The sequence below is a fragment of the Heptranchias perlo genome, chromosome 38, assembly GCF_035084215.1.
Source record: "Heptranchias perlo isolate sHepPer1 chromosome 38, sHepPer1.hap1, whole genome shotgun sequence".
In the NCBI taxonomy this organism is placed as follows: domain Eukaryota; kingdom Metazoa; phylum Chordata; class Chondrichthyes; order Hexanchiformes; family Hexanchidae; genus Heptranchias; species Heptranchias perlo.
The window spans coordinates 8,946,794-8,973,382 of NC_090362.1; the positions used below are offsets into that span (position 1 = coordinate 8,946,794).

General features: G+C 46.0%; 1 protein-coding gene across 1 annotated transcript in view; it reads left to right on the top strand.

The window, feature by feature from the left end:
• The window catches only part of alpk3a (alpha-kinase 3a), a 69,710-nt gene that overhangs the window by 20,116 nt on the left and 23,005 nt on the right, over window positions 1-26,589 (top strand). Inside the window, exons 5-7 of the mRNA XM_067973395.1 lie at window positions 1,267-2,914; window positions 17,659-19,888; window positions 20,386-20,533. Of these exons, the coding sequence (XP_067829496.1) occupies window positions 1,267-2,914; window positions 17,659-19,888; window positions 20,386-20,533 (4,026 nt within the window). The remainder of the gene's footprint in view (window positions 1-1,266; window positions 2,915-17,658; window positions 19,889-20,385; window positions 20,534-26,589) is intronic.

Sequence of the window (26,589 nt, forward strand, 5' to 3'; positions counted from 1 at the left end):
AAAAATGATTTTCGCCGAATATTTTTTCTTTCAAAAGTTAGAATTCACCTGTTCCTGGTAGATTCTGAGATGCGTTCGCACCTTACCAGTGATGTCATCACCCACATTCGATGATGACATGCACACACAATGTGTGCGATGATGTCATTAGTGTGATGTGTTTGCATCCTGGGACTGGAGGTGAAAACAGCTTTGAAGGGTTCACTTGTTGACGTTGCTGGTCATGCTGCATTAAACCTGATTGATGAGCTTCTCTCTTACTGCTTATAAAGAACTTGCATTTCTTTAGCGCCTTTCACGATCTCAGGACATCCCAAAGCGTTTTGTAGCCAATGAAGTACTTTTGAAGTGTAGTCATAGGAATCGTGGCAGACAAATTTGGATACACCTGCTCCCACAAACAGCAATGAGATAATGACCAGATAATCTGTTTTAGTGATGTTGATTGAGGAATAAATGTTGGCCAGGGCACCAGGAGAACTCCCCTGCTCTTCTTTAAATTGTTCCATGGGATCTTTTACCTCCACCTGAGAGGACAGATGAGGCCTCAGTTTAATGTCTCACCTGAAAGACAGCACCTCTGACAGTACAGCACTGGGGTGTCAGCTTAAATTACTTGCTAAAGTCTCTGGATTAGGGCTTGAAGCCACGACCCCTGATTCAGAGGCGAGAGTGCTACCCACTGAGCCGTGACTGACACATTATGTTGGGGTAAAGCAGCTGAGAGTAGAAGCAAAGTGTGCCCTTGAGGACACCATAAGCTGAGACATGACCTGTGAAATGATGATCAGTGCAGGAAGTGTATGGAATGGCAGGGGACCTAAAGAATAGGAGCATAAACAGGAAGAACACTTAAAGATATTTGTAAACACTACAATCTAGAGCCAGTGAGTGCTTTTAGTCTGTTGCTTGCTTTCTTGAGGTTTAGTGATATTCTGATTTTTTTTCTTTTTTTGATGCTAAAATGAAAATCTGAAAAACACCTGAGTTTTTAAATCGGTGATCATAGAATCATACAGCACAGAAGGAGGCCATTCGGCCCATCGAGCCTGTGCTGACTCTTTTGAAAGAGCTTTCCAATTAGGCCCACTCCCCCACTCTTTCCCCATAGCCCTGCAAATTTTTCCTATTCAAGTATTTATCCGAAGTAATAGAACCTGACCTCAAAGGTCGTTCAATATAAGTGTACTCGTTGATTGGTTGGATTGGCTTTGGTTTCACCTTTGTGCGGTGTTGGTCATAACCAAGAAAGTTTTGTGCCAACAGGTGTACAGAAGATGATGCGGCCATTTACCAGGCTTCAGCCAGAAACAACAAAGGGATTGTGTCCTGTTCTGGCGTATTGGAGGTTGGCACCATGAACGAATACAAGATTCATCAGCAATGGTTTGCCAGGATTAAACAGAAAGCGGAGACCAAAAGGCGGGGGTTGGAGGAGACTCGGATCAGGGGCAAGGAGAACATGGCACATGCTGCCAACATTCAACGTCGAGATCTCCTGAGAACGGTGAGTCCAGAGAGGGCTCAGCGGAAACGGAAGTCACAGGTCGTGGCCAACGCCAGCCCACCTGACTCTTCGAGCAGTAAAGAGGATGTTGTCAAAGTGCGCGTCCCAGACCCAGAGGCAGCATTACATAAGAACATGGCAGGTATGCCAAGAGCTGTTATAAAGGAACCTGAGGTTCAAAATGGCTACTTGCCCGGTCCCCAAGGGACTGAGCTTGTCACCGTTAAAGATGGGAAACCACCAGTGAATAATTCACAGGAAGACTTGGTTGAAAATGGCATTTCTTTCATCGACTACATCTACGAAATAGCTGACCTTGTTGCGACAAGACCCACAGGTAAGGAGTTTGCAGCGAAAAAGAAAAAGAGGAAGCTTTCAGAAGAAGAGAGTGAGCCAATGGTGGTAACAGCAGAGGACAAGTCACAGGGAATCTGTGATGAAAGTGCACTAAATGGTATCGATAGCAGCAAGGACCCTGGTATTTTAGCACAGTGCCTCTCAGATACCTTAAAGAGAAACAAGTCACGTGGCGATCCCAAATCCTTTAAGTCTGGGGATTATATCGAGATTGATGAGCAGGTTTCATCAGTGATGTTAGGACAAAGGCAACACTCAGCAGTGCCTTCAAGTCCGAAAATTGTGCGTACCGGGAAAGAAAAGGACCTTTCACCATTAAATTGCCGGTCACCCAAGGGCACAGAACCTGAAGTGACTAAGTTCACAAATGATGCAACTATACCCATTGATCAAGGGCCAATGTATTCCAGTCTCCAGTCTCCTGCCAGAGATGTGTATTTCTCTATGAAAGATATGTACTTTGGAACTATTCAGGAACCCAAGAAGCACAAGCAGCCACATTTACCTCAAGTCACGGAGACTATTGACGAAGCTAACCCCCAGCTCCAGGGGCCCATTAACAGCCAGGAGGCACTTACAAGTGAGAGTGTTGAAGTGCCCTACTTAATGGTTGCAATGCCAAGGTGCCACCCTAAACAAGACAAGGCATCTGAGGATCTGCCAAATATGGAAACCTCCAGTTTCGAAATGGACACTGCACTGCCATGTGTTCATCCAGAAGTTCAGAAGGGAGACACATTTGACAACAACATAACTGATGATATTCAGCAGACCACTGAAGTAATAGAGTCCATCAACAGCCACGAACCTTCAGAGCGTGGCGTAAGTTACGTAGACCTAACAGGGAAAGGGGCTGAAGAGGACCTGAATTTTCCTCTCTGTGCTGTGGATACGACGCCATTGCCCACTTTCCAGCCCTTGCACCCATCAGCAGTCATTCAAGCCGAGGATAAAGCAAAGGCTGTGGTGCCGCACATGCAAGGGGACCCTGCAGAAGGCCCGAAATCAGCCTCGCCAATACAGCAGCTGGCTTGTGAAACCCTTCCTGAGGTAAGTGCCTTCCTTTTGTAGACTGACGTCATGTAAGATTGCGTTCTAGTTGGGCTAGAGGGTAATGCAAGAGACACTTCAGGCCTATTTATAGAAGCATTAAGCATGCACTGTTTGACAGGAGTTGAATGTGATGACATCTGTTCTGGCTGGTGCTTTTGATAGCAGTGATGGGTCACCTCCAGAATGGGAGGCAAAACCACATACTCGTCTATGTAGGATACATATAATATCAATAACACATGTAAAGAAGCACAACTGCCAGGAAAATATCAACTAATTAAAAATAAAGTCGACCCTCTCTTTAGCACTTTCTTTTGGAAACCACGCAAGAAGATATCATAACGGGAGGTGTGGTACAGTGAAGGAGTTTTATATGGTTTCTCAGTTACTGACAGAGTTATAAATAGATTAGCTGTGTTGTATTTCTTTTGCAACGGGCAGCCCAGATTGTCGATGAAGAAAGTAAGAAAGATGCAGTCCTTTTAACTTGCTATGAAGTCAGTATGGCCTTCCTTTCCTGCTCCATATAAAGGCACCGCCCCTGAGCTGCATCATCTTTCTTTCAGTCCTTATAGAGAGCCGGCAGTTGAAGATTGCGTCCATTTGAAGGATGAGGACCCTACCCAGGAAGCAATTTAGCTTCCTTCTCCATTACAGTGTCTTCCACATACTAACGTGTGGGGACAGAGGCTCTCTGGTTCTCACTGCAAGTGTTAAGTTTAGATCAAATCAGTCAAACTGCAGAAAATCCTTGTCTGCTAAATCCAAACAATGATGTTAGTCGACGGGGATTGATCCAAGTGATTTTGTAATACGTACAAACAGTTGTGTTGGAATTACCTATCGCTTTACCTGCACATTTCATACTTGTTATTGGTAACATTGCAGAAAATTACTCATCAGCCTTGATTTAATGCACTGAGCATTGGGTACCCTTTGTTTATAGATGATGGCTTCTGTGGCATTTCTGACACTTTGTCCATGTAGTAAGACAAAACCTGTAGAACACACATTCCAACTTGTACATTTATGGAGGCAGAAATACAATACATGAACATTAATTTTCTATCGTAAATCTAGGGTATGAAAGTATAAAATCTGTCATGCAAGGCAAGGTTGGTTAGCTATCAGGGTGTGGAGATTAACAATCTGTCTGAGAGTAAATCCACTGAGAGCTCAGTTTACCGAGCAAGAAATATCAGGTCATAAGGACCCAGAGATTTAAATGGAATAAACTGCTTGGAGAATTGAAAGACTTAATTACACTTCAGTGCAGTGTTGAGGGAGTGCTGCGTTGCTATCATTCTGATGAGACGTTAAACCTAAGTCCCATCTACCTGCTCAGGTGAACGTAAAAAGGCCATGGCACTATTCAGAGAAGCCCAGTGTCCTGGCCAACATTTCTCCTTCTCACTAGCACTACCAAAAAAACAGTTTAGCTGGTCATTGCTGTTTGTGGGATCTTATTGTGCATAAATTGGCCACCACTTTTGCCTGCATAGCAACTGTTCAAAAATAATTAATTGGCCGTGAAATGCTTTGGGATGTCTTGAGGACATGGAAGGTACTATATAAATGCCAACTCATTCTTTCTTGAGGGCAGTAGGCCTGGATTGGATAGTGGAGTTGTGAGGAGGGATGAATATTCTGGAGTTTCACTTGATGACCATTGTAGCTCGGGGAGTATTGATGCACAACTTTCCCTGAGGAGATTAAACATGTGAGGTAGAGTCCATGATGGGATGGTTTGTACATGCTGTGTCGAAGAAGCGGACTTAATGGGTGAATGGCCTCTCTGTTCTATGTATTTTTATGTTCTCATATATGGACTGTGCAAAAGTTCAACGGCCATGGGTCCTTGAAGCTTGTATGTTTACTTCCAAGCTTATCAATAACAACAACTTGCATTTATGTAACATCTTTAAGGTAGTAAAACGTCCCAAGGAGATTCACAGGAGCGTAATCAGACAAAATTTGACATCGAGCCAAAGAAGGAGATATTAGGACAGGTGACCAAAAGCTTGGTCAAAGAGGTTGGTTTTAAAGAGTGTCTTAAAGGAGGAGAAAGATGTGGAGAGGTTTAGAGCCTAAACGGCTGATGGCACGGCTGCCAATAGTGGGGCAAAGGAATTTGGTGAGGCGCAAGAGTTAAAGGAACACAGAGTTCTAGGAGGGTTGTAGGGCTGGAGGAGGTTACAGAGATAGGGAAGGGTGAGGCCATGGGGAGATTGAACACGAAGATGAAAATTTTAAATTTGAGGCGTTGCCGGACTGGGATCCATTGTCGGTCAGCGAGCAGACGGGATGAACAGGACTTGGTGGTATTAGGATACGGGCAGTAGAGTTTTGGATAAACTCAAGTTTATGGAGGGTGGAAAATGGGAGGCCGGCCAGGAGAGTATTGGACTAGTAATCTATATTTGTCACCAGGTATTGGTGAGTACTTTAGAAAGGATAGTCAGAGGTTTCAAGCACAGAAATCAAATGAAGATTCATTCATCAAATGTTGCAAAGATGGCTGTCACTGTCAGCCTTACAGATAATGTTCTATTGATATTAAATAAGGATATCACACTTTTCAATATGAAGCAACTCCGGTTTCTGGAGAAGACTGACAACTCAGTGCACAGTTCTCTTTCCAGCCCTTTGACAAGCAGCTTTGATCAACAATCATCCAAATAAGAATATATATGCAAGAGCTATGGTCATAAATAAACTGCAGCTATGAATAGACATTTGTAAGCACTTTGGGATGTGTCGCTCAACCTGCAGGCATGAAAATCAGGGACAAGGCCCTAAAAATTAAGGACAAATGGCCAAAATCAGGGCCATTTCATTTCACCAAGCAGAGCATCAAGAATCAACTAATATTTTCATTTTTGTACGATAATTTATGTGCTTCTCGTCTGTTTAATGCATTGTTATGCTTTACACAAAATCTAAGTTCCAATGGAGGGAGTTTCAGCCAGGTACGTGCCTGATTTGTTTTTCACACTTCTAATAGAGGGATTAGTACTTTATTGGCCCAAATCATGCTGGAATGGGGCCTCTCAAGGTGTGCGCCGTTAGTTAGACTTTTTCCTGCACCCTTCAGCTCGAAAAATGTTTGCACCGTAACTGGCTGGAAGTTCGAGCTGATAACAGGGCATCTGGGACCTTAGTGAACGACGGGACCAACAGTCTTTCTCATTTACGAATGAGATTTAAGGATTGTGAAAGAAACAGAGGAATGATGGAGAAAAAAATAGGCTAAATTAGTGTTAAATCAGCTACAGAAAGTGAAATAAATAGAGAGAAAGAAAGATTGGATTAAGAGAGAGAGAAAGAAGAGACAAAAAGGAAAAGCAAGAAAAAAAAATTGTAATTTGCATTGGCGACATCATCCGAAAACAGAACGTCAAATTCCACGTGTACGCTGACGACACCCAACTCTACCTCACCAGCACCTCCCTCGACCCCCCCACTGTCTCTCATTTGTCACACTGCTTGTACGACATCCAGTACCGGATGAGCAAAAATTTCTTCCAACTATATATTGGGAAGACTGAAGCCATTGTCTTTGGTCCCCGCCACAAATTCCGTTCCCTAGCCACTGACTTCATCCCTCTCCCTTACTACTGTCTAAGGCTAAATCAGTCTGTTCGCAGCCATGGCGACCTATTTGACCCTGAGATGAGCTTCTGACCACATATCCGTTCCATCACCAAGACCGCCTACTTGCATCTCCGCATCATTGCCTGTCTCCGCCCCTGCCTCAGCTCATTTGCTGCTGAAACCCTCATCTATTCCTTTGTTACCTCTGGTCTCGACTATTCCATGTTCTCTGGCCTGCCTCCTATCTTCCACCTTCCATAAACTTGAGCTCATCCAAAACTTTGCTGCCTGTATCCTAACTTGCACGAAGTCTCGTTCTCCCATCACCCCTGTGCTCGCTGACCTACATTGGCTGCCAGTCCGGGAACGCCTTGATTTTAAAATTCTCATTCTTGTTTTCAAATCCCTCCATGGCCTCGCCCCTCTCTATCTCTGTAACCTCCTCCAGCCCTACAACCCTCCGAGATCTCTGCGCTCTCCAATTCTTATCTCTTGCGCATCATGGATTTTAATCGTTCCACCATTGGTGGCCGTGCCTTCAGCTGCCTAGGCCCTAAGCTCTGGAATTTTTTCCCTAAACCTCTCCGCACTGCTACCTCTCTCTCCTCCTTTAAGACGCTCCTTAAAACCTGCCTCTTTGACCAAGCTTTTGGTCACCTGACCTAATATCTCTTTATGTGGCTTGGTATCAAATTTTGTTTGATAACGCTCCTGTGAAGCGCCTTGTGATGTTTTACTTTAATTTAAGTTTAACGTACAAATCCAGTTCTTAAAAATAATGGGGAGATTGAGGGCGAAATGCCGTTTGTGCGCAGCAAACGGTGAAGCGGTGTAAATCAACCACGCTACTCACGATGTATCTTTATTTTAGCCCTGATTTGGGGGCGATTTGTGCATTAATAACGGCATGCATTGTGAACTCGCCCTTATTTTTCCAAGGGTCTTTATATTTTGATTTGACACTATTTAAATCTTCGCCTCTGTACATTCAAAATACAACAGCATTAATTACTCTGAGTGAGAAATGTGACAGAAAAATTAAGCATTTTAGACCTGATTAGTCTCCCTAGCTATGTAAAAAGTTTGGTTAAGACGGCACAGTGGTCTGCCTAAATGTAGAACGAGGTGATGAACTTCAGCACCATCTGCTTAAGAGGTCCAGTGGGATCCCTCACTCAATGGGATCGCTGTTTACAGGAATCCCTCACTCTGTGGGATCACAGTTTTCAGGAAGCCCTCACTTAGTGGCATCACAGTTTTCAGGAATCCCTCACTCAGTGGGATCGCCGTTTACAGGAATCCCTCACTCAGTGGGATCGCCATTTACAGGAATCCCTCACTCAGTGGGATCGCTGTTTTCAGGAATCCCTCACTCAGTGGGATCGCTGTTTTCAGGAATCCCTCACTCAGTGGGATCGCTGTTTTCAGGAATCCCTCACTCAGTGGGATCGCTGTTTTCAGGAAGCCCTCATTCAGTGGGCTCGCAGTTTACAGGATTTCCTCCCCACTAGTACTTCAGAGGCCTGGACTAATAATCCAGAGAATGTGAGTTCAGATCTGGATGGGAGTGGCCCTGGGAGCCCTCAACATTGACTCCAGACCCCATGAAGTCTCATGGCTTCTGGTCAAACATGGGCAAGGAAACCTCCTGCTGATTATTACTTACCGCCCTCCCTCAGCTGATGGATCAGGCACTAAGGGAAGCAAGGGCACAGAATGTACTCTGGGTGGGGGACTTCAATGCCCATCACCAAGAGTGGCTCAGTAGTAACACCACTGACCGAGCTGGCCGAGTCCTGAAGGACATAGACTGGGCCTGCAGCAGGAGGTGAGAGAACCAACACGAGGGAATGACCTCCTTGACCTCGTCCTCACCAGTCTACCTGTCGCAGATGCATCTGTCCATAACAGTGTTGGTAGGAGTGAACACCACACAATCCTTGTGGATACCAAGTCCAGTCTTCATACTGAGGACACCGTCCGTCGTGTTATGTGGCACTACTACCGTGCTAAGTGGAATAGACCAAAAACAGATCCAGCAGCTCAAAACTGGGCATTGATGAGGTGCTGTGGGCCATTAGCAGCAGTAGAATTGTATTCCACCACAATCTGTAACGTCATGGCTCAGTATATCCCTCACTCCTCCATCACCATCAAGCCAGGTGACCATCCCTGGTTCAATGAGGAGTGTAGAAGAGCATGCCAGGAGCAGCACCAGGTGTACCTGAAAACGTGATGCCAACCTGGTGAAGCTACAATACAAGACTACATGCGATGCTGAATTTCCCATTTGACTTATTAGTGACTATTTTATATTTATGATCTCTACTTTCGGACTCCCCCACAAGTGTAAACATTTTCTCTACATTTACCCTATCATCTTGAAACCTTCTATCAGGTCACCCCTCAGCCTTCTCTTTTCTAGAGAAAAGAGCCCAGGCCTGTTCAGCCTTTCCTGATAAGTATATCCTCTCAGTTCTGGTATCATCCTTGTGAATCTTTTTTGCACCCTCTCCAATGCTTCTATATCCTTTCTACGGTATGGAGACTAGAACTGTGCACAATACTGCAAGTGTGCACAGTTCTGGTCTCCATATCGCAGATACCAGTTTTCATAGAGTCATAGAGTTATACAGCACGGATAGAGGCCCTTCGGCCCATCGTGTCCGCGCCGGCCATCAAGCCCTGTCTACTCTAATCCCATATTCCAGCATTTGGTCCGTAGCCTTGTATGCTATGGCATTTCAAGTGCTCATCCAAATGCTTCTTGAATGTTGTGAGGGTTCCTGCCTCCACAACCCTTTCAGGCAGTGAGTTCCAGACTCCAACCACCCTCTGGGTGAAAAAGTTCTTTCTCAAATCCCCTCTAAACCTCCCGCCTTTTACCTTGAATCTATGCCCCCTTGTTATAGAACCCTCAACGAAGGGAAAAAGCTCCTTAGTATCCATCCTATCTGTGCCCCTCATAATTTTGTACACCTCAATCATGTCCCCCCTCAGCCTCCTCTGCTCCAAGGAAAACAAACCCAATCTTCCCAGTCTCTCTTCATAGCTGAAGCGCTCCAGCCCTGGTAACATCCTGGTGAATCTCCTCTGCACCCTCTCCAAAGCGATCACATCCTTCCTGTAGTGTGGCGACCAGAACTGCACACAATACTCCAGCTGTGGCCTAACCAGTGTTTTATACAGCTCCATCATAACCTCCTTGCTCTTATATTCTATGCCTCGGCTAATAAAGGCAAGTATCCCATATGCCTTCTTTACCACCTTATCTACCTGTTCCGCCACCTTCAGGGATCTGTGAACTTGCACACCAAGATCCCTCTGACCCTCTGTCTTGCCTAGGGTCCTCCCATTCATTGTGTATTCCCTTGCCTTGTTAGTCCCTCCAAAGTGCATCACCTCGCACTTTTCCGGGTTAAATTCCATTTGCCACTGTTCCGCCCATCTGACCAACCCATCTATATCGTCCTGCAGACTGAGGCTATCCTCCTCGCTATTTACCACCCTACCAATTTTTGTATCATCAGCGAACTTACTGATCATACCTTTTACATTCATATCCAAGTCGTTAATGTAGACCACAAACAGCAAGGGACCCAGCACCGATCCCTGTGGTACCCCACTGGCCACAGGCTTCCAGTCACAAAAACAACCTTCGACCATCACCCTCTGCCTTCTGCCACTAAGCCAGTTTTGAATCCAAAGTGCCAAGGCACCCTGGATTTCAGCCAATTCGATTCACTCCACGTGACATCAAGAAACAGCTGAGTGCACTGGACACAGCAAAAGCTATGGGTACCGACAACATCCCGGCTGTAATGCTGAAGAGCTGTGTTCCAGAACTAACCACGCCTCTAGCCAAGCTGTTCCAGTACAGCTACAACACTGGCATCGACCCAACAATGTGGAAAATTGCCCAGGTATGTCCTGTCCACAAAAAGCAGGACAAATCCAATGCGGCCAATTACCGTCCTATCAGCCTACTCTCAATCATCAGCAAAATGATGGAAGGAGTTGTCAACAGTGCTATCAAGCAGCATTTTCTCACCAATAACCTGCTTACTGATGCTTAGTTTGCTTTCCGGCAGGAGCACTCTGCTCTAGACTTGACTACAGCCTTAGTCTAAAGATGGACACAAGCTGAATTCCAGAGGTGAGGTGAGAGTGATTGCCCTTGACATTAAGGCAGAATTCGACCGAGTGTGGCAACAAGGAGCCCTAATAAAACTGGTCAATGGAGATCAGGGGAAAGTCTACAGTGGCCCTATACCTAGCACAAAGGGAGATGGTTGTGGTTGTTGGAGGCCAATCATCTTAGCCCCAGGACATCGCTGCAGGAGTTGGTCAGGGTGGCATTCCAGGCCCAGCCATCTTCATCTGCTTCATCAATCACCTTCTCTCCATCATGTCAGGAGTGGGGATGTTCGCTGATGTTTTCAGTGTTCAGCTCCATTCGCAATTCCTCAGATAATGAAACAGTCCATGTCCGCATGCAGCAAGACCTGGACAACATCCAGGCTTGGGCTGATAGGTGGCAAGTAACATTCATGCCACACATATGCCAGGCAATGACCATCTCCAACAAGAGAGATTTGAACCACCTCCTCTTGACATTCAGTGGCATTACCATCGACGAGTCCCCTATCATCAACATCCTGGGGGGTCACCATCGACCAAAAACTGAACATAAATGCCGTGGCTACTAGAGCAGGTCAGAGGCTGGATATTCTCTGGGGAGTGACTAGCCTCCTGACTCCCCAAAGCCTCTCCACCACCTACAAAGCACAAGTCAGGAGTGTGGTGGAATACCCTCCACTTCCCTGGATGGATGCAGCTCCAAAAACATTTGAAGCTCGACACCATCCAGGACAAAGCAGTCTGCTTGATCGGCACCTCATCCACTGGTTTAAACATCCACTCCCTCCACAGTATACCATGGCTGCAGTGTGTACTGTCTACAGGACGCTTCTTTGACAGCACCTCCCAAAACAGCGACCTCCACCATCTAGAAGAACTAGGGCAGCAGGTGCATGGGTACACCATCACCTCCAAGGTGGCTTAGTGGTAGTACTCTCGCCTCTGAAGTCAGAAGGTTGTAGGTTCAAGTTCCACTCCAGAGACGTGAGCTGACACTCCAATGCAGTACTGAGGGAGTGCTGCACTGCCGGAGGTGCTGTCTTTTGGATGAGATGTTAAACCGAGCTCCTGTCTGCCTCTCAGGTGGACGTAAAACGTTTCATAAGCAGGGGAGTTCTTGCCGGTGTCCTCGTCAATATTTATCCCTCAATCAACATCACTAAAACTGGTTATCTGGTCATTGTCACATTGCTGTTTGTGGGAGCTTGCTGTGCGCTAATTGGCTGCCACGTTTCCTACACTACAACAGTGACTACACTTTATTGGCTGTAAAGCGCTATGGGATGTCCCGAAAGGCGCTATATAAATGCAAGTTCTTCTTCCATCAGTGTGGCTTTTCCATTTTCTACGCAGCTCTTTCTGACCACAGTTGAGTGCCAATTTGTACCAATTGTTATGTGTACTTCTGCGCTGAGGACACGTATCCATTAGGAATGGAGTTGAGCCTGCCCATGGAATAATTTCATTTAGGATGCTTTTAACTGCCATAGAGAGGAGGAAGGAGGAGCAGGAATGTTTCACTTGTGTCATAATAGGAGTCATATTAAGAGCTCCAAAGGCTGGAACAGTAAGCTGATGGAGGTCACCTCAGCTTATTCACATGCCTGTAATGAACCGCGTTCCACACTCCTGAACCTCGACCAGTTAGTATGACGGCAATGCATTGATTTATTGGTGTGTTGCACTTTTTAAAGAGCTATGTGTCTGGGATGCAGTTTTACCTGGTTAGTATTAATAATTCAATATACACCTTGTAATGTTGACCTGTTAGATCTCTGATTATTGTTGGAAGGAAGGGAAGACACCATAATCTGTTCAGTACAGTGTTGTCTGTTGCACTGGGAGCCCTGAGTAACATTAACACTCTTCACCCTGTGTTGTCTTCAGTTTGAATGATATGGTGGTCAGATTGAAGAAGTGATAGGAATGGAGTTTGAAGCCCGTTACTACTTCATGTCAACATTAATTTTATTTCCTTTCATATCTTCCTTTGTTGTTTTACGATTGGATTGTTTCTTACAATGAACTCATTGAGCAATGTGACACCATCCTACTGATTATAGCTGCTTCCTGACCTGTAAACAAATCTATTGAGTGCATTTTCCTGTGTGCAGGAGTGAATCATGTATATAAAAGGCGCAGAAACATTCATCATACATTTGTTTTATCTTCTATATTAAAGCATAACTTACTGTTGATGCTCATGTTCCTTCTTGTTCCCAGTCCTTTTTGCTGTCTTCCTTGTTTGTCCGTTTTTCACTGTCTGCTGTTTGTGTTTGTTTTCTTCCCTTGTGCTGTATCACTCGCCCTTTCTCTGCTGTACTTACTCTCTCTCATGTTATTTCCCGGCTCTCCTCTGCTGTACTTTCTCTCTCATGTTATTTCCCGGCTCTCCTCTGCTGTACTTTCTCTCTCATGTTATTTCCCGGTGCTCCTTTGCTGTATTTTTTCTCTCATGTTATTTCCCGGCTCTCCTTTGCTGTACTTTCTCTCTCATGTTATTTCCCGGCTCTCCTCTGCTGTATTTTCTCTCTCGTTATTTCCCGGCTCTCCTCTGCTGTATTTTCTCTCTCGTGTTATTTCCCGGGTGTACTCTGCTGTACTTTCTAGTGTTATTTATCTGCTCTCCTCTGCTGCTCTTTCTCATGTTATTTCCCGGCTCTCCTCTGCTGCACTTTCTCTCTCTTGTGTTATTTCCCTGCTCTCCTCTGCTGTACTTTCTCCCTCTTGTCTTTCTCTGCTCTCTACGCTGCCCCGCCCTGTCCTCTCAAGACATCTTTAGCACGGATTAGATGCACTCCTGGAGCCAAGTGTGGTGTAGCGTAGATGCAAAGTAAAAGTTGAGATAATATACAAGGACAATATGCCCTAACCCCGACCTTCGTAGCCTCTTTGATTGACCGATTCAACATTTTCTTTTCCCAAAATAGCCATTCGCCTGGACTCAAGTTTCTTGCCCAATTATGGCCAGCTCTCAACTAACCACTCATTGCACATAGGATTCAGCACAGAGAGGAGACTTTGGAACTAAACTGTATTCTAGCCCTTTGTGCCATGTAATCATGTAATGCAGAGTTAAATCTGGGCCCTTCTCAAATAAATACAGCATTTATTTAATCCTGAACTTCAAAGAGCTAAAAGGGTTGATAAATTTTGGCCACAAAGATACCATACTTCGAGCACTGTTGGCACAGAGTGTGATTAACAAAAAGGAAAAAAAAGACATGCATTTATATAGTGCCTTTCACGACCTCAGGCTGTCCCAAAGTACTTTTGAAATGTAGGAAACACAGCAATCCGTTTAGGCTCAGCTAGGTCCCACAAACATCAATGTGATAATGACCAGATAACCTGTTTTATTGATACTGGTTGAGGAATAAATATTGGCCAGGACAACTCCCCTGCTCTTTATTGAATAGTACCATGGGATCTTTAACATCCACCTGAGAGGGTAGATGGGGGCCTTGATTTAACATTTAATCGGAAAGACGGCACACTCTGACAGTGCAGCACTCCCTCAGTTATTGTGCACCAGAGTATCAGCCTCAATTGCATGCTCAGGTCTCTGGAGTGGGACTTGAACCCATAACCCTTATGACCACAGAGGCAAGAGGTGCTACCCACTGAGCCACAGCTGACAATAAATAGAGAACAATTTCTCAGATGACAGTGGTTAGAATTTGTCAGCTTTTTTCCCCCACTCCCTGGCTTCCAGATGACAAAACCCTTTTTACAGCTCCTCGGTCTAAGTATATCCTGCATGTATGTGGAATACCAGCTGATATATTTCAAAAATCTTCCATGGAATGACATGCTCAGATGGAAGATCTGGACTCCAGTGCAGTACTGAGGGAGTGCTGCACTGTCGGAGGTATTGTCTTTCGGATGAGATGTCAAACTGAGGCCTCTCAGATGGAAGTAAAAGATCCCATGGCACTATTTCGAAGAAGAGCAGGGGAATTCTCCCCAGTCTCCTGGCCAATATTTAACCCTCAACCAACATCACTAAAACAGATTATCTGGTCATTATCTCATTGCTGTTTGTGGGACCTACATTACAGCAGTGACTACACATCAAAAATAATTCATTGGCTGTAAAGCACTTTGGGACGTCCTGAGGTCGTGAAAGGCGCTATAAAAATGCAAGTCTTTCTTTCTTTGGGAACCTTGCCTTTGCTATGTGATGACATACATTTATTGATGTTTTTGGAATAGGACCTGAACCAAATGATATTTGTTATAAAAGACATGTAGAGTGGTTGTTCTATTTCTTTACAGTAGATTACTGTAAAAGTAATTTTCCAGAACATATTGGGGGCACCTTTCTATTGCGACACCTGGGCAGTACCCAGGTAGAGGGGATTGGCCACCCTTGGATTTCAATGTAATGGAAATTGGGCGATCCGCTCCGCTAGGTTACTGCCCAGGCAGCAAAGTTGAAGATTACCCCCATTATGTGTTAATTTTATACTAAATTTGAAAGGATGTCAAGGTCTTGGTGAGGGTGCAGAGGAGATTTACCAGAATGGTCACCAGGGAGGAGGGAATTCAGTTTTGTGAGGAGACTGGAGAAGCTGGGATTGTTCTCCTTGGAGCAGAGAAGGTTAAGGGGAGATTTAATAGAGGTGTTCAAAAATTTGAGCAGTTTTGATCGAGTAAAGAAGGAGAAACTGTTCCTACTGCAAGGAGAGTTAGTAACCAGAGGATACAGATTTAAGGTAATTGGCAAAAGAACCAGAGGGGAGATGAGAATTTTTTTTACACAGCGAGTTGTTATGATTTGGAATGCACTGCCTGAAAGGTAGCAGATTTAACAGTAACTTTTAAAAGACAATTTGATGTATACTTGAAAAGGAAAAATTTGCAGGATGATGGGGAAAGAGCAGGTGAGTAGGATTAATTGGACAGCTCTTTGGCACAATGGGCTGAATGGCCTCCATTTGTGCTGTATGATTCTAAGAACAAATAAATCCTTAATTTAATCTGTTTAGGTTCATTACTAAGAAAAGAGGCTTTAACAAAAGGATTACCAGCAGGTGGTAGACAGCCAGGAACTGTTGCAAGATCATGTAGTGTGACCTGTCACCCACCCAATGTGATCATGTGCGTGACCAGACTTCCGCTTGCAATCTCATGCCCAAGATTGAGTCTTACATCTTGCTCAAGGTCGGCCAGTAAGAGTATGTGTCCCAATAATTGTCTTCATGTCCTTCTGAAATGTTACTTCAGATTCTTCTGTTAAGACTGGCTATGTTGTCATTCATTGCCACGTAGACCAATGCTTCGTTATGAAGAGCAATCGGACAACATTCTGGTGTGATAACTCAGGTAGACATTACATTTCTAATCAATCAGGTACCTACCTCTAAGATTCTGGGTTGGCCTGTGTGTTCAGCGTAGTGACATCATAAATATAGAAAAAGGTGCAGATTTTATGAATGAATGCTCCATAGGAGGGCATGTCGGGAATACGATAGGAGAGCATGTCGGGAATGATAGGAGCGCATGTCGGGAATATGATAGTAGAGCGTGTCAGGAATAAGATACGAGAGCATGTCGGGAATACGTGGGTATAGGTCCCTTCATGCAGGGCACACTCACCTCCACAGACCGACTCTCGATACATGCTCCCATCACATGTAACTCTGTGCCAGAAGCACTAATTAGTAAAGTCGACCTCAAAAAATGTCTCTGTAATGTGAAATCGCTTTGTACGGTACGAACATATGGACGCAATGCATTTGTACAAAGTTCTTTGGTCTCACTATCTTGACAGGGTTAACCTTGGGTTATTAAAATAGCAGGTAAATAATTTTTATGCCAATGCGCTTAGTGTGCGCTAATATTGCACAGTGCACTTTCACCCCAGAAATCCTCCCGCATTGCATTAAGCATCCAAAAAAGTACCAGGGGAAATCACACTCTTCTACAAGGTTATAGGGTGACACTCTAACACTTTCATTAGGTCACATGAGTAGAGCGAGTAGCCTAGGTTTTCTGATCGGTGTTATTTTAAAATGGGTGTTAACCTTTTTTAAAATAAATGGGTTAAACTAAAGCCAATCGGAGAATCTAGATTGATGACTTCAAAAAAACTCTGGTCAGTAAAATCATCGAATCATATAGCACAGAAGGAGGCCATTTGGCCCATCGTGCCTGTGCTGGCTCTTGCTACAACAATCCGAGAATAATGTAAATGCCATCTCTGCCACCCTACCATTTCCTGTTTTTCTTTTAAGCAAAGTACAGGTCACTTGACCCGTGCCTCTCCTCGTGTGTGTTTTTTATTTTCTTCCCCCTTCCCTTTGTTCTGTTCCTATTTAAATACTGTTCATTCAACCCTGAGGAAGGGTTACACTTGAATTGTTCACTTGTCTCTGCTGTCCACAGATGTTGACTGTGTGTGTGTTTCTGGCATTTACTGTTTTTGTTTCAATCCAAAACCAACCCCACTGTCCTGGTCTGTCCCCATAGCCTTGTTTCTTCCTCTGCTTCAAATGTTTCTCCACATTTCCATTTAAAAAAAACACACTGGCCTCTGTGGCAAAGCATTCCATGCTTCAACAACTCTGAATCAAGATATTTCTCCTTATCTCTCTCATCACTGGGATAGATCTTGACTGTGTGCGATAGTGTAAACTGGGTGATAGCGAGTCGGCAGCTCGTTTTACATCTCTCCCCATTAACTTCAATGGAAATAAAAATGGGGAGAGATGTAAAACAGGCTGTCGACTCACTAATACCCATTTTACACTATCGCACAAAGTCAAGGTGTACCAGTAAGTGTGACAATATTAAACTGATGATCACTCATCACTGAATAACCAACCAGAAGAAATATTCTTTCCCCATTCACCACATTCAAACCCCACATAATTTAATTTTAAAAATCTCTATTAAATTTCCTCTTAACCTTCTCTGCTTCAGTGGTAATAGTCCCAGTACGTGAGGTCTTATGGTATAAATTGTGTTACTGATTTAAAGGTTCATCTCTTTTTGTATTTCAGACTGTGATGTGTAAGGAACAGGCAGAACCTGATGTCTCACCTGTCCCTGAGAGGGCAGGTGATGTGTGCAGTGTTGGTGCTTTTAATGATGAGTGGGAGAAATTGGATTTCCTGAACATCTCTGACCAAAATGAGATCTCAGACGAGCATCCCACTTCAGCGAGCACGACTTCTGAAGTGACAGAGCCGGAGCTAAGAGACTGCCCCAGCGAGGGCATGTCACCGCCTCAGAATGATCAGGAAACTCTGCCAGCCGCAGAGAGGAGAAACCAGACTACACAGACAATCTTCCAGCAAGGCCTGGACCTCAGGGCCGATGTTGAAGCAATGGAAGTCACAACTGCTGCCTCTGCTGCGGATCACGCCCAAATCGTGGAGGTGCCTCAAACCTCCAGAGAGGGCCCAGTTCCTGTAGAAAATGTGCCCCCTGAAGCGAAGCAGGTATCAACCACAGCAGGTCAACAAGTTGTCACAGATACGCTGGCGGAAGGAACTTTTATTGAGTTGGCAGTTCCCTTTGTAGAAGAAAGTGTTGCTGAGGCAAATGCTACGGATGAAAAAGCACCCGAGAAAATGATTGCAGAGATTGAAGGTGAATTGCTGAAAATCGATAGTGTCGAGGAAGCAGGACCTGAGGAGCATGTGCGGCGAGAGGTGTCCCCGGACAGTTTTGGCGCTCAGATAGTTGAAAAGTTCCTATCTTATTTAAAGATTCCCAGTTTTCTGTTGGGTGAAAAGTCCCCTGCTGTCGCTGCTAGAAAACCAGAAGCAACAACAAATGTCTCGCCTGCCCCTGAACTGCCCTCGCATAACGAAGACACAAGCACATTGCAACCAACTAAAGAAGTTACAGATCCTTATAAATCACCGCCTACCGCCATGGAGTCATTGTTAGAGAAAGAGGTTGTCCAAGCTCCACCAAAAGTGTTGCCGGCCAACACTGAAAATCTCCATGTTACTAAAGAAGAATGTGCTTCTGATAGACCTTTGATAGGGACAGATGTTCACCATGTTGAACTCAACGTTATGTCGTTGCCGACAACCGTGGAAGAATCTAACACGGACACCTTAAACTCAGCGTCACCTTTGACGAAGGCAAGCGTTGACCCTGCCCTCCCAGTTGTCACGCCACCAAGCACTCCCGAACTCGACCGCACTACTGGTGTGTCATTTACTGGTGAAACATGGACATCTCTGCAACCAACAACTTCTGTCACGGCGTTGCCTTTGGAAAACCTTGAGGTTAGCCATACAGAGCTAAATATAACGGCGGCACCAAAATATCCAAATGTTGAAGGGGCATCTACTCTTCCGCCAACCTTGGATGTTAAGAGTCTTGAAGATGCAGAGGACGGGCAAGGTGTAACTGCTCTTTCATACACTGAAGGCAAAACGGATAAAAACACAGCCCCATGTTTGGTAGACACAGTAGAAGACAGCCGTGTGATGAAGGAGGTTACAGGAGATGGAAGTAAGCTATTGGAAGTGACGTATATTCCAAGTAATGAAACGGTATCTGTTCCAAAACCAATAATACCAAGTATTGAAGATGTAACCTCTGGCAGTGATTTACAAGTAACAAAGGGTAGCTCAGATATACAAGTGCCAGAAATAAGCCAAGTGCCATCCATTGTAGTGGATAACATAACATTTAAAAACACGGTAACAACAAGCATAGAGGATAATGAGCCAATAAAGAGAGACTTACCCGCAGTCCCACTTCTGCAAGGTTCGAATGCCAAGATTAAGCTCAATGATGCCCCGCCCATCATCCCATCTGCCACACCAGCAGAGCTTGCTTCAGGGGCCCGTCGCAAAATCTTTCTACCCAGGTCTAAACAACTGGACGATTCTGAAGTGACAGCTTCTGATGTGCTTAACTTACCAACACAGCCAAAGAAAGAGGAAGGAGTGAAGAGAATACAACATACACAAGGGGATGCCGGCCACACGGAGGAAGAATCAAGCCTATTTCCATTATCTCCCAGGAGAAGTGCGGCCCTCTTGCAGGCCTCTGCGGTGCAGCAGACTGTGCCGGCTGAGAGACGCTCCCCAACCGTGGCACGGAAGATGTCCACGCTTGAAGTGCCAAAGCTTTACGAGGAGCCGGCAGATAAAAGTGGAGCCTCTCCGCTGACTAAAGGAGAGACAGCCAAGGACTCAAAATCTGCTTCTGTTAAAAGTGAAGTGAAAACAGAAGAGGTCAAATCAACTAAAAACCCTTTTAAAGGTAGGAGTGGGAATGAAACCTTAGCGTATTGCACGTTGGCAAACACAGTTGGAAAAATGAGCCAGTAATCCTAGCGTTTCTTAGAGCACGTTCCATTCTTGTAACAATCCCCGTTAAACTGCATTATAAAAATAAAACTTAAACTGATGATTTAATTTTAAACAAAGTCATCCTTGTGTTCAGATCCCTCCATGGCCTCGCCCCTCCCTATCCCTATCATATGAAAGGAATACACTGCGGGGAACAGAGAAATGGTCTGTTTATCCTACTCGCGAGAAAGACTTTTTTTTATAAGTCGTGACTTTGCCTCTTTCTTTCTCATAAAATGGAGTTATTCTGCTGCATGTCTCTGGGAGCGATTTCAGGCATGTTTAGGATGAGATCTGAACTGTTAATGCCCTGTTGGATTTGCTGTTCAATGGCCACCGTTCAGTGATGCTCTTAGACCCGTTTCTCTGTGCCGCCTGTGACCAGTCTCTATATTTTGCCTTCTTTAGCTCCTCAGGTGATTCGAAAGATTAGAGCAGAACAATTTTCAGATGCTTCTGGGAACCTGAAGCTCTGGTGCCAGTTCTTCAACTTGTTGAGCGACTCCACCGTCAGATGGCACAAAGATGGACTTCACTTGGACAAGTTGAAACGAAGGTAACTACAACCAGTCCGTGCTACACCTCCTCACACCAGGGACACAGTGATTGGGGTTTTGGTCATTTGTTCCAAATGGATAGATTCTTAGATGTAGTTTTACCTGGGTCATTCTATAAGTGTAATGCTGTAGGTGTCAGCTGTGGCTCAGTTGGTAGCATACGGTGTTCAGTTCTTTAGGAAAGATGTGAAGGCCTTAAAGAGGGTACAGAAGAGGTTTACTAGAATGATTCCAGGGATGAGGAACTTTAGTTACATGGATAGACTGGAGAAACTGGGGTTGTTCTCCTTGGAACAGAGACATTTGCGAGGAGATTTGATAGAGGTGTTCAAAATCATGAAGTGTCTAGACAGAGTAGATAGAGAGAAACTGTTGCCATTGGCGGAAGGGTCAAGAACCAGAGGACATAGATTTAAGGTGATTGGCAAAAGAACCAAAGGTGACATGAGGAAAAACTTTTTTACACAGCGAATGGTTAGGATCTGGAATGCACTGCCCGAGGGGGTGGTGGAGGCAGATTCAATCATGGCCTTCAAAAGGGAACTAGATAAGTGCTTGAAAGGAAAAAATTTGGAGGGCTAGGGGGATAGGGCGGGGGAGTGGGACTAGTTGGATTGCTCTTGCGTAGAACTGGTGTGGACTCGATGGGCCGATTGGCCTCCTTCCGTGCTGTAACCTCTCTATGATTCTATGATTCTCACCTCTGAGTCAAGAAGGTTCAAGTCCCACTCCAGAGATTTGAGCATAAAATCTAGGCTGACACTCCAGTGAGGTACTGAGGGGGTGCTGCACTGTCGGAAGTGCCGTCTGCCCCCTCAGGTGGACATAAAAGATCCCATGGCACTATTTCGAAGAAGAGCAGTGGAGTTCTTCCCGGTGTCCTGGCCAATATTTATCCCTCAACCAATGTCATGAAAACAGATGGTCATTATCACACTGCTGTTTGTGGGAGCTTGCAGTGTGCAAATTGGCTTCCGCGTTTCCGACATTACAACAGTGACTGCACTTCAAGAGCACTTCTCCATTCAGAGAGTTGTGAATCTTTGGAATTCTGTATCCAAGGGGGCTGTGGATGCTCAGTCCTTGAGTATATTGAAGACTGAGATCGATAGATATTTGGACACTAAGGGAATCAAGGGATATGGGGGTAGGGAGGGAAAATGGTGTTGAGGTAGAAGATCATCCATGATCTTATTGAATGGTGGAGCAGGCTCGAGGGACCGTATGGCCTACTCCTGCTCCTATTTCTTATGTTCTTATGTACTTAATTGGCTGTAAAGCACTTTGGGACACCCTAAGGTCATGAAATGCAAGTCTTTCTTTTTAAGCAGACTATTAAAGCTATAGGGGGTGAGATTCTGATGCGACTCTGGGCACATCTCCGGCACAGTGCAAAAACCCTGGTTCTGCTGGGATTCTGTCCCTTTCAGAGGAGGCTGGGAATTCTGCCCGCTGTGTTTCCTCCCCTCCAACCCCCCCCCTCCCCCCACTCCAACCCCCCCCCCCCCAACATGGCAAGTCCGCATGGTCGGCGGAGTTTCCCGGGATTCCCTGGGAAATTCCAGCCAGTCCACTTCCTGGTAGTCCTGACAGAAACTACACCATTACGGGCCTAATAAAGGAGAGAGGGGGTAGATTACCTTCCAGAGCTGATCCTTTGGCTGCAGTATTAGGGCTGCTGTGTGTCTGGGAAGGCCCTTTCCAGGCCTCCCGTGTTGTGGCACCGCCCTGAATTTCTGGGTGTTGAAGGTGGGCGCTGCTGATGCCCCAAGGGGCTTGCCCAGAATATGTTAATGACTCATCCGTGCAATTTGGAACGAAGTCTAGAGCAGGATTCATGGGTGGCCAGGTGGTACATCTGATAGCAGAGGAGGTCTTTGGGAATTCCGGGCCTGTCACGCGTTTAGTTTGTGCTGTAGTCGAGTCTGCAGTAATAGTGCATAACTTCTTCGCAGAGGTGAGCTCCAAGGCTGTAGACAAAATTTTGAAATTGATTTTGAATTCAGGAGATTTTTACGGACTTCTGGAAAGTTTCTCATTTGGTTTTTGTCCCCCTCAGTGTGCAGGGTATAATAAGAGTCCTCCCAAGATGCTGTAGTGTAGAGACCTCTGGTGGGATAACTGCACTGTTACAGGAAGGGAACCAGCTTTGTTTCAATCTGCATCTTAAAAACCCTAAAAGCTCCCCAAACAGTGCGCCACATGCCAAAGTGGCAGTAAGCAGGCACTCTGCTACCAAGCCTTTGCCCATTATCCCTCCTGAGCTAGATGCTGGATGGTATGAAACAGGAGGTCGGGGGATCTCTCTCTCTCTTTCCAACATTGCCCTCCTCTTCCTCCTCCGCTTGACACTTTCTCACAGCAGAGCAGCTGAGATTGTGACCTCGTCAGTGTGGGGGATCTAACCTGTGCCCTCGGTGCCACGTGTTGGCACTTCAATTCGGCGGGCCTTGTGCCACCTTGAATTTGACAGTCAAAGCCCTGACCGTATGAAGTTGAAGTGGCATTTTGGGCACCCGCTGGGGACGGACGCGGGCTGAGAATTGGAGGCGCAAAGAAAATCAGATACACGCCCAATTCACGTCACATTTGCCGGGCGAGCTGAGGTTGTTGTTAAGATGGCCACAAGTCTCGCTTAGATGAGGCCCCTCACCATAAATCACGGTGGGGGGGTGCTTTCTCGCTAATCGGCCGTAACTTCGGCGGAGGAACCACGGGAAACCTTGAAAATCAGTGAATCGTACAGCAGAGAAGGAGGCCGTTTGGCCCATCGTGCCTGTGCCTGCGAAAATGGCATTTACTCTGTGTCCCTGGCTCTTCTGCCCAAGTTACAGCGGACCGGGATGCAAACCTCTGCGGAAATTCATCCCCACGAGTTCTGACCTCCCCCAGAGCGCTCCCCACGCATATAAAGGGGGCACACAACTGATTTAGGATTTCGAAACTATTTCCTGTGGTGAGGGAGTCCAGAACAAGGTGGGGCATAACCTTAAAATTAGAGCTAGACCATTCGGGGGTGATGCCAGGAAGCACTTATTCACACAAAGGGTCGTGGAAATCTAGAAAACTCTCCCCCAAAAAGCTATTGAGGCTGAGGGTCAAATGAAAATTTCAAAACTCAGATTGATAGATTTTTGTTAGGTAAGGGTTTCGGAACCAAGGCGTGTAGATGGAGTTAAGATACAGATCAGCCATGATCTAAGTGAATGGTGGAAAAGGCTCGAGGGGCTGAATGGCCTACTCCTGTTCCCTAGGATCGTCCATGAAACAGGGTTGCTGTTATTGAAATTAATGCTGAAGTGTAGGTTTGGTAGTGAGCACTTATCTTTTTGTCCAGCAAACCTTTCCCGCGGTATTTTTAATTATTGCTGCATTACAAATTCTGAGGTAACAAAGGCATGGATGAGGGTTTCAGAAACAGATAGGCTGAGGCAGGGGCTGAGACGGGCGATGTTACGGAGTAGGTGGTATTTGTGATGGAGAGGATATGGGGTCTGAAGCTCAGCTCAGGGTCAAATAGGACGCCGAGAATGTGAACAGTCTGGTTCAGCCTGAGACGGTGGCCAGGGAATGGACTTTACGGTAGGGGCCGAAGACAATGACTTCAGTCTTCCCAATATTTAATTGGAGGAAATTTCTGCTCCTCCAGGACTGGATGTCGGACAAGCAGCGTAACAAAAAGCCAGAAGTGCCGAGTGGATGATCCATCTCGGCTTCCCCCCGATATCCCCACCATCACAGAAGCCAGTCTTCAGCCAATTTGATTCACTCCACGTGATATCAAGAAACGGCTGAGTGCACTGGATACAGCAAAGACTATGGGCCCCGACAACATGCCGGCTGTAGTGCTGAAGACTTGTGCTCCAGAACTAGCTGCGCCTCTAGCCAAGCTGTTCCAGTACAGCTGCAACAATGGCATCTACCCGACAATGTGGAAAATTGCCCAGGTATGCTCTGTCCACAAAAAGCAGGACGAATCCAATCCGGCCAATTACCGCCCCATCAGTCTACTCTCAATCATCAGCAAAGTGATGGAAAGTGTCATCGACAGTGCTCAAGCGGCACTTACTCACCAATAACCTGCTCACCGATGCTCAATTTGGGTTCCGCCAGGACCACTCGGCTCCAGATCTCATTACAGCCTTGGTCCAAACATGGACAAAAGAGCTGAATTCCAGATGTGAGGTGAGAGTGACTGCCTTTGACATCAAGGCAGCATTTGACCGAGCGTGGCACCAAGGAGGCCTAACAAAATTGAAGTCAGTGGGAATCAGGGGGAAAACTCTCCAGTGGCTGGAGTCACACCTAGCACAAAGGAAGATGGTAGTGGTTGTTGGAGGCCAATTATCTCAGCCCCAGGACATTGCTGCAGGAGTTCCTCAGGGCAGTGTCCTAGGCCCAACCATCTTCAGCTGCTTCATCAATGACCTTCCCTCCATCGTAAGGTCAGAAATGAGGATGTTCGCTGATGATTGCACAGTGTTCAGTTCCATTCGCAACTCCTCAAATAATGAAGCAGTCCGATCCCGCATGCAGCAAGACCTGGACAACATCCAGGTTTGGGCTGATAAGTGGCAAGTAACATTCGCGCCAGACAAGTGCCAGGCAATGACCATCTCCAACAAGAGAGAGTCTAACCACCTCCCCTTGACATTCAACGGCATTACCATCGCCAAATCCCCCACCATCAACATCCTGGGGGTCACCATTGACGAGAAACTTAACTGAACCAGTCATATAAATACTGTGGCTACAAGAGCAGGTCAGAGGCTGGGTATTCTGCGGCGAGTGACTCACCTCCTGACTCCCCAAAGCCTTTCCACCATCTACAAGGCACAAGTCAGGAGTGTGATGGAATACTCTCCACTTGCCTGGATGAGTGCAGCTCCAACAACACTCAAGAAGCTCGACACCATCCAGGACAAAGCAGCCCGCTTGATTGGCACCCCATCCACCACCCTAAACATTCACTCTCTTCACCACCGGCGCACAGTGGCTGCAGTGTGTATCATCCACAGGATGCACTGCAGCAACTCGCCAAGGCTTCTTCGACAGCACCTCCCAAACCCGCGACTTCTACCACCTAGAAGGACAAGAGCAGCAGGCACATGGGAACAACACCACCTGCACATTCCCCTCCAAGTCATACACCATCCCGACTTGGAAATATATTGCCATTCCTTCATCGGCGCTGGGTCAAAATCCAGGAACTCCCTTCCTAATAGCACTGTGGGAGAACCATCACCAGACGGACTGCAGCGGTTCAAGAAGGTGGCTCACCACCACCTTCTCAAGGGCAATTAGGGATGGGCAATAAATGCTGGCCTAGCCAGCGACGCCCACAACCCATGAACGAAAAAAAAATCAGGGGGAAAACTCTCCAGTGGCTGGAGTCATACCTAGCACAAAGGAAGTTGGTAGTGGTTGTTGGAGGCCAATCATCTCAGCCCCAGGACATTGCTGCAGGAGTTCCTCAGGGCAGTGTCCTAGGCCCAACCATCTTCAGCTGCTTCATCAATGATCTTTCCTCCATCATAAGGTCAGAAATGGGGATGTTCGCTGATGTTTGCACGGTGTTCAGTTCCATTCGCAACCCCTCAGATAACGAAGCAGTCCGTGCCCGCATGCAGCAAGACCTGGACAACATCCAGGCTTTGGCTGATAAGTGGCAAGTAACATTCGCACCAGACAAGTGCCAGGCAATGACTATCTCAAACAAGAGAGTGTCTAACCACCTCCCCTTGACATTCAACGGCATTACCATCACCAAATCCCTCACCATCAACATCTTGGGGGTCACCATTGATCAGAAACTTAACTGGACCAGCGATATAAATACTGTGGCTACAAGAGCAGGTCAGAGGCTGGGTATTCTGCAGCGAGTAACTCACCTTCTGACTCCCCAAAGCCTTTCCACCATCTACGAGGCACAAGTTAGGAGTGTGATGGAATACTCTCCACTTGCCTGGATGAGTGCAGTTCCAACAACACTCAAGAAGCTCGACACCATCCAGGACAAAGCAGCCGGCTTGATTGCTACCCCATCCACCACCCT